The sequence below is a fragment of the Oncorhynchus mykiss genome, chromosome 15, assembly GCF_013265735.2.
Source record: "Oncorhynchus mykiss isolate Arlee chromosome 15, USDA_OmykA_1.1, whole genome shotgun sequence".
Taxonomy (NCBI): Eukaryota; Metazoa; Chordata; class Actinopteri; order Salmoniformes; family Salmonidae; genus Oncorhynchus; species Oncorhynchus mykiss.
In genome coordinates, this window is record NC_048579.1 from 9,050,332 (window position 1) to 9,059,445 (window position 9,114).

Sequence of the window (9,114 nt, forward strand, 5' to 3'; positions counted from 1 at the left end):
GTGCAGCAGGTAATAGAACCAAACAGTCAACATTAATAAAATAAAAAAATCCTATTTGACATGTTCATTGCTTTCTTTTCCCCAGTGTGTTTGTGTTCTGTATTCATTGGTCTGGGGCAAGTGTAGGCCAATAGAATAACATTATTTGTATTACACACACACCATTCTGTGACCCATTCTCCAGCTATGTCTTGAAGGAATTTTAGAAATGGTTTCATACATCAGCAGCCTGGAGCCTGGAGGCTGGATGTGATTCGCTGTATTTATCAGCTTGCTCTCTCCCACAATTCAACAGGCACCAGAAGGAGAGAAGAAGAGGGCGACAGAAAGTATTTAAATAAATAGATTGTTGTTGAAGTACTACAATACAACATAAATAGCCAAAGCTAAAACGGGGAACGTTTGCAACACACTTTTGTTTTATTTTTATAGCTAGCGAGATACAGTTGCTTCCGCGAAATGTGTTTGACTGCTAAGCTAGCCGACTGGCTAAACTAAGTAGCTAGCAAGTTAGCTCAGCTCGGTTCCGGCCTAAAATAGCTAACGTTAGCTCCATTTTCAGATTTCGGGAAAAAACCCAATTCAAGTGTACATTACCACGTATGCAGATGTTCATCTAACGAAGTAAGTACCCAAATATACATTATTACAGATTGTTTCATAAACACATAGCTAATGAATGTAGCTAGGCAGCCAAGTTAGCTAGCTATAGTAAGGTTATTTGGCTAGGTGAGCTAACTTGGTTGACCAGACCGCTAAATGCAGTATTACGTGTCGCCACGATATTAACATTTTGTTAACTAGCCGTTTACTACATTGGTATTCAGCTGTGAATTTGAAACTGACGTCGGTTTTTAGCATACCTAGCTATGATTCATCATGTTACAGTTCTCTCTGAACGATTTAACAATGTAAACATGGCTAGTTAGCTAGATGGCTAGCAGAACTAAAGACCGTAGTAGGCCCAGATGGCTAACGTTGTTAATTTGGCAGCTGGCACAGACAAGACCATGCCGTTTAACACCACGGGTAATTATTTAATAGCAATGCAAGTAAACTGAACAAAAATGAAACAATTTAAAATATTTTGCATATGAGGAAATCTGTCAATTAAAATAAATGCATTAGCCCCTAGTCTATGGATTTCACATGACTGGGAATACAAATATGCCTCTGTTGGTCAGACACTTTAAAAATGTATGCCTGCCCATACCATAACCCCACCACCACCATGGGGCACTCTGTTCACAACTTTGACATCAGCAAACTGCTCACCCACACGATAATACACGTGGATGTGAGGCCGGTTGGACATGCTGCCAAATTCTCTCAAATTAAGTTGGAGGCAGTTGATGGTAAAGAAATTAACATTAAATTCTCTGGCAACAGCTCTGTTGGACATTCCTGCAGTCAGCATGCCAATTGCACGCTCCCTCAACTTGTGACATCTGTGGCGTTGTGTGACAAAACTGCATAATTTAGAGATGCCTTGGCTTGACCCCAGCACAAGGGTCACCATGTAATGATCATGCTTTTTAATCTTTAATCTTGAGTCTTGATATGCCATACCTGTCAGGTGGATGGATTATCTCGGCAAAGGACAAATGCTCACTAACAGAAATGTAAACAAAGATGTGCACAACATTTGAGGGAAATAAACTTTTTGTGCATGTGGAACATTTCTGGGATCTTTTATTTCAGCTCATGAGACACGGGACCAGCACTTAACATGTTGCGTTTATATTTTTGTTCAGTGTAGTTAGCTATCTATGATTTCAGGTGTGGTTGTTTGGATGGCAACTACTGTATGTGTTGTCAAAACATGACCCTTTGAGGTTAGAAACGTAATCAATAAACTAGCTGACTCTTTTTTTATTAAGCAATGACACGGGCCTAAGCTACCTATCTACCGATACCTACTTATGGGCATTCATTCTGTCATAGTTTAGCTGGCAACACCATTTCATTTTGAAACAGTGTGTAAATAATATTTAGCCAATAATAGCATGATGAACACCGTAAAAGAGACGTGTAACGACCCCAGGTGAACGATAGCAGAAAATGATTCAGCAATGTCACTGTGGTTGGTGACATTCATAGTTGTACCTACAAACAAATGTAGGTCTATTTTTTTTTAAATCCCCACGATATTGCTATCAGATTCAACATGATCACATTTTTTATTTATTTCTAGAGCAAAGGGGAAGCTGATGGAACGTTAGTCCAACTGAGTCACCAATTCTAGTCATGCAATGGTGAGTAATCACTTTGTACACTGTGCACAGATAATACAAGGGTAAGCTTATCAGTAAACATCAGGGTGTGTCAAACGTCTGTAGAGGCGTGCCTGTGTTGTACCAGGATTATCTGCGTTGAACGAGGGTATTGATTACCAATATAATGTCGGTAGAGGAACTGTAGACCCACCCAATAATTATAGAAACACATTATTTGGTACGAGGAAACACATAAATTACTGTATTATGAAGAAAAAAAAATTAAGTGGAACTGTAGTGATTTTTATTTGTGTTTTCTCTTAAGGGGATGAGCGCTCTGCAGTGTGTATGACCAGCTGTCTCCAGCCTGATGGGAGGACTCTGTGGATAGCAGGATAGTCTTCAGGACTCCAGGAGGAGAGTAGCCGCCCCTGCCAAGGAGGGCCGTTCAGAATGAAGAAAATCAGCCTTAACACCATCCGCAAGTCCCTCAACATCAAGGTCAAGGAGGAAGGGGGGGGGGACTTTGTCATGCTCCAGCAGCCCTCGCTAGCGGCCGACTTCTCCAAGGAGGAATCGCTCTTCGGGGGCTGCTACACTAAAGATCTTGCGGGCTGCAACCTGGGAATTGGTGATGTGGGAGAGGAGAAGGCGGGACACAACAAGGGCCGGTCTAAGAGCGAGAGCCTGATGGGTTCGCTGAAGAGGAGGCTGTCGGTCAAGCAGAAGGCCAAGGTCAAAGGTGGCTCATTAGCCATGGGGTCGGCTGACGATGATGACACCTTCTCCTCCTCCTCGGTCCCAATCAGCTTCAACGAGGTCAAGGCCCAGCGTCCGTTACGATCAGCGTCGCTCCGTAGCCACCATTACAGCCCGTCTCCCTGGCCCCTGCGGCCTGTCGCTTCAGATGAGGCCTGCATCAAAATGGAGGTGAAGGTTAAAGCCATGGTCCATTCCCCCAGCCCAGACCTGAACGGCGTGCGGAAGGAGTTCCGCCACCATGACTTTCAGATGGAGAACATCTTCCAGGAGCCGCAACACGGAGACCTGAACAGTGACAAACACGTGCCTGTAGTCCTGGGCCTCACGCCACAGGACTACATTCAGTACACCATGCCTTTAGAGGAGGGGATGTACCCAGAGGGGTCCCACTCTGTCCCCCACTCCTTCTGCCTGGACAGGTCACTGCCTATGGAGGTGGTGACGGAGGCGGACAGTAGCTCCCTCCGCGTCGACCACCAGAGTCAGGAGGACCAGGATCTGGTGAGTCTGAACCGGAACCTTCCAGCGGACCTCTCCGTGGAGTCACAGTCGGTGAACGGCCTCTTCATCGGCTCTAACGGTGTGATGCTCCATAGCTTCAGGGACAGGGTCAACGCTCAACAACACCCCGCTCCTCCCCAGCGCTCCCCTCTCCTGCCCGCGTTACCCAGCAACAACATCTCCAGGACTTACTCCAGGTTCGGCGGGGCAGATGGCCACGTGGCGGCCCGGGTGAGGCAACACCTGAACTTTGACCTCGACTCTGCCCCAGGGGTGAGTCGGCTGTATGACTCAGTCCGGAGCAGTGGACCAATGGTAGTAACCAGCCTGACTGAGGAGCTGAAGAAGCTAGCCAGGCAGGGTTGGTACTGGGGACCTATCACACGCTGGGAGGCTGAGGAGAAGCTGGTCAACCTGCCTGACGGCTCGTTTCTGGTCAGAGACAGTTCGGACGACAGGTACCTCCTCAGCCTTAGTTTCCGCTCCCAGACCAAGACCCTCCACACCCGCATCGAACACTCCAACGGACGCTTCAGCTTCTACGAGCAGCCCGACGTGGAGGGACACACGTCCATGGTGGACCTGATAGAATTCTCCGTCAAAGACTCTGAGAACGGAGCCTTCTGTTATTCTAGATCTCGCTTACCAGGGTCCGCCACCTACCCCGTCAGGCTGACCAATCCCGTGTCTCGGTTTATGCACGTGCGCTCTCTGCAGTACCTGTGTCGGTTTGTGATTAGACAGTACACCAGGATTGACCTAATTCAGAACCTGCCTTTGCCCAACAAGATGAAAGACTACCTGCAGGAGAAGCACTACTGACAGGGTTGACACTGACAGATGGGACAGACAACGGTAGCAACTTGTACTTTTGGGTTCAGTTGAAGAGATTCAACAAAGGTTTACAGACATCCGTAGTTTGGAGACGATCGATTGGGTTCCATTGGCTCTTTGTTTGTGTCCAGGGATGTCTGTATGTAGTGCACTACTTTTGCCCAGAGCACTAGCTTAAAGTAGTGCGCTACATAGGGTGTCATTTCAGATTGCCCGTTGGTTATTTTTGTTAGTGTCCAGTCCTCCGTTTCTCAGTTAAAGGATTGTCGCCAAGCCTCCAGAGAGACGTGTCATAGCATCTCCGTTTCCCAGTTAGGGTTAAGTCATTGTGGCCACGCCTCCAGAGTGACGTATCATAGAATCTGTCAGGAAGTGTGCAGCGTGACTAAGTTACAGCTAACAACATTTATCAGCAGTGAGATCGAAAGATCAATATTTCTCTCCCCACTTGCTGTAGTAAACTGTCAACGCTAGAATGGCAAGCTCAGCCTTCTGAATAACATCAATGTGTTTTGCCTTCTGACTGAAATGTACAGATTTAAAATATAAATTTCATTTAATTCACTGCAGCCTTTTACGATGTCAAACCCAAGCCAGCTTTTAATGAAACTATAATGAAATGCATATCCAGTCAGATTTTAAAAAAAATGTATTCTTCATTTGGCTATTTATTTTTGAAAGATCTCCCAACAACTCTAAACACAGTGGGGCATATCTTTTGACCAACAATTACTATATATTTTTTGTTTGTTGCATAAACAATTTTATCCTCTTAATTTCTGAGTTCTTAAAACAGGGTTAATTCAACCTTATTTGTCATCCATCAAGTTGGTTAATGACAACTGCTAATAAGAAGTGTAAGCTGTATGTGGGTGCATGTAGACAACCTTCTCTCTCCCACTATAATGGTACTATTAGGAAAGATACATGATCGTTTCTATGTCGCCATGCACTTCAACTTAATAAGCATGCATCAATATCATCGCTTTTTAAAGGAAAATATCAGTAAGTAATTAGCCTGAAGATAAACATTTAACTGCTTGTATTAGGAGTGTCAGAAAAAGCTGCCCTAGGACCAATTTAAGTGCCATGTACAGTATGCTTAGCTCTGTGTGCATGAAGGGTGTTTGAACGGCCAGACACTGTAGAGACCTGGGCCTACTCAGTACACAGAACGGGAGTATCGACTGTAAAAAGGGGAAAGTATCATTTTCATTTCTAGAGTAACATTTATCACTAAACACATTTTAAGGAAACCTTGTGAAAGGGAATCTCAAAAATGGGGCTGCTTAGGTCAAGGCATTTGGGGGGGGGGGGGGGAAGCCAGAATAGATGATTGGAGCCCCTTCCTCATATTTGGGAGGTTGCAAGGAGAGTGGGAGGGGAGATGTACGTGACAGAATTCCCTCCCAGTGCAGTAATGTCCTGCTCCGTGGAGATTGAGGCTTTTGTGGGAAGTTTGCCCAATGACTTGCATGAGTGATGTCACGCTGTCACACTCTCGACTTCATGGCAGTTTTTCCAGTTTGACATTTTTAAAATGGACCCACTGTCATGCTTACTGTCAATGTTAACCTACATATTCACAGTCTGGCTGGGCTGTTTTGTATCAGAACAAAAGGGACAGAAGAATACACTGTGTGCTATGCAAGTGCTTTCTAAACAGATACTTTGACAAGGAATCATAGTTTTACACACGTTAAAAGGATCTCCGACTACTTTGTTAGGCTGGTAGATATGTATAGTCTAGGCCGGGGTAGTGAAGATCTGTTGGTATCGAAGGTGGTTACCGTGACACCCGGATCGCAGCGGGTAGCTGAGATCAGACGTTGTCGGTCGTGTTTCAAAAGTGTTGCATAAAGATTTGTTGGCATTTTATTGTTTTGAAATGTGTAGGAATGAAGGATGTAGGTAATGTTGTCAGTCTGGTGTAGAAGGATCGTTCTACTCAGTTATGTCAATGAAGGATGTAGGTAACGTTGTCAGTCTGGTGTAGAAGGATCGTTCTACTCAGTTATGTCAATGAAGGATGTAGGTAATGTTGTCAGTCTGGTGTAGAAGGATCGTTCTACTCAGTTATGTCAATGAAGGATGTAGGTAATGTTGTCAGTCTGGTGTAGAAGGATCGTTCTACTCAGTTATGTCAATGAAGGATGTAGGTAATGTTGTCAGTCTGGTGTAGAAGGATCGTTCTACTCAGTTATGTCAATGAAGGATGTAGGTAATGTTGTCAGTCTGGTGTAGAAGGATCGTTCTACTCAGTTATGTCAATGAAGGATGTAGGTAATGTTGTCAGTCTGGTGTAGAAGGATCGTTCTACTCAGTTATGTCAATGAAGGATGTAGGTAATGTTGTCAGTCTGGTGTAGAAGGATCGTTCTACTCAGTTATGTCAATGAAGGATGTAGGTAATGTTGTCAGTCTGGTGTAGAAGGATCGTTCTACTCAGTTATGTCAATGAAGGATGTAGGTAATGTTGTCAGTCTGGTGTAGAAGGATCGTTCTACTCAGTTATGTCAATGAAGGATGTAGGTAATGTTGTCAGTCTGGTGTAGAAGGATCGTTCTACTCAGTTATGTCACCATCACCAGCTGGGTGTTCTGTGCGCAAGGACTTTCAAATATTCGTTTTTTATTTCCTATGACTTGTGACATTAAACGCTGTCATTTTGTGGACTAGTAGGGTGTTTGTTACCTGCAGGTTATACCAAGGGACATGGCTGTGTGTGAGAGGTTATACCAAGGGAATGGCTGTGTGTGTGAGAGGTTATACCAAGGTGTGTGAGAGGTTATACCAAGGGACATGGCTGTGTGTGAGAGAGGTTATACCAAGGGAATGGCTGTATGTGTGTGAGAGGTTATACCAAGGGAATGGCTGTATGTGTGTGAGAGGTTATACCAAGGGAATGGCTGTGTGAGAGAGGTTATACCAAGGGACATGGCTGTGTGTGAGAGAGGTTATACCAAGGGAATGGCTGTGTGTGAGAGAGGTTATACCAAGGGAATGGCTGTGTGTGAGAGAGGTTATACCAAGGGAATGGCTTTGTGTGAGAGAGGTTATACCAAGGGAATGGCTGTGTGTGAGAGAGGTTATACCAAGGGAATGGCTGTGTGTGAGAGGTTATACCAAGGGAATGGCTGTATGTGTGTGAGAGGTTATACCAAGGGAATGGCTGTGTGTGAGAGAGGTTATACCAAGGGACATGGCTGTGTGTGTGAGAGGTTATACCAAGGTGTGTGAGAGGTTATACCAATGGACATGGCTGTGTGTGAGAGAGAGGTTATACCAAGGGAATGGCTGTGTGTGAGAGAGGTTATACCAAGGTGTGTGAGAGGTTATACCAAGGGAATGGCTGTGTGTGTGAGAGGTTATACCAAGGGAATGGCTGTATGTGTGTGAGAGGTTATACCAAGGGAATGGCTGTGTGTGAGAGAGGTTATACCAAGGGAATGGCTGTGTGTGAGAGAGGTTATACCAAGGGAATGGCTGTGTGTGAGAGAGGTTATACCAAGGGAATGGCTGTGTGTGAGAGGTTATACCAAGGGAATGGCTGTATGTGTGTGAGAGGTTATACCAAGGGAATGGCTGTGTGTGAGAGAGGTTATACCAAGGGAATGGCTGTGTGTGAGAGAGGTTATACCAAGGGAATGGCTGTGTGTGAGAGAGGTTATACCAAGGGAATGGCTGTGTGTGTGTGAGAGGTTATACCAAGGGAATGGCTGTGTGTGTGAGAGGTTATACCAAGGGAATGGCTGTGTGTGTGAGAGGTTATACCAAGGGAATGGCTGTGTGTGAGAGGTTATACCAAGGGAATGGCTGTGTGTGAGAGGTTATACCAAGGGAATGGCTGTATGTGTGTGAGAGGTTATACCAAGGGAATGGCTGTATGTGTGTGAGAGGTTATACCAAGGGAATGGCTGTGTGTGAGAGAGGTTATACCAAGGGAATGGCTGTGTGTGTGTGAGAGGTTATACCAAGGGAATGGCTGTGTGTGTGTGAGAGGTTATACCAAGGGAATGGCTGTGTGTGTGTGAGAGGTTATACCAAGGGAATGGCTGTGTGTGTGAGAGGTTATACCAAGGGAATGGCTGTATGTGTGTTTTAGCAAGGTAAACTCCACTTGCTTGAAGATGAAGCCAGGTTTTTGGGCACGGTTCCTCACCGGTAAATTACCATTGTTTCCCCTTACTAATATTGTCCCTGGAATGACGGCATTAAAAAGAGTCACAACACACAGTCCAACGTATGATTTCTCCTGAGCACACACAGGTGGGGTACCTGTTAATGAAATGGACAGAATTTTGTTATTATGTCTATGGCATACAAAGGGTAAGACAGCAGTTTCATATCTAAGACTGTTGCTAGGTTATCAAGGAACAACGATGACTAGAATGTGGAACATTGAATTGAAGAAAACAAATGTGAAATGAAAATGTTTAATTGTTTGACGAATGTACGCTTAGTTGTATTTTTTTAAACATTTTATTCAGGGTCCGGACAAAGTGCTTGAGGTGCTTCAAGTAATTGAATTTGGCACTCTGAAATTCAAGTACGGGAATACCTTGAAAATCAGACAATTTCTCCAGTTGGTACACGAGAAGCACTTGATCAAATATGTTTAAGAAAAATATATATTTTTAAATGTGTTTGTCTTGCATATTAATTACCAGGCAGACTACAGTGTTGTTTCCTCATGTTTGGCGCTCTAGTTGCCAGGTGACCACACCAGCCACTCAGCCAGGCTGGTGCAGAACTGATTGTGTGTCACCAAACGTCACATCGATAGCTAAAACGCTGGGCAA

The 9,114-nt window shown here is 44.7% G+C and overlaps 1 protein-coding gene across 1 annotated transcript; it reads left to right on the top strand.

Moving 5' to 3' along the window:
* Nucleotides 1–212: 212 nt before the first annotated feature.
* On the top strand, nt 213–8,106 carry LOC110489557 (suppressor of cytokine signaling 6). The gene is made up of 3 exons (XM_021562283.2): nt 213–624; nt 2,195–2,255; nt 2,542–8,106. The coding sequence occupies exon 3, from the start codon at nt 2,670–2,672 to the stop codon at nt 4,299–4,301; it is 1,632 nt and encodes a 543-aa protein (XP_021417958.2). The 5' UTR covers nt 213–624; nt 2,195–2,255; nt 2,542–2,669; the 3' UTR covers nt 4,302–8,106.
* The last annotated feature ends 1,008 nt before the right edge of the window (nt 8,107–9,114 follow it).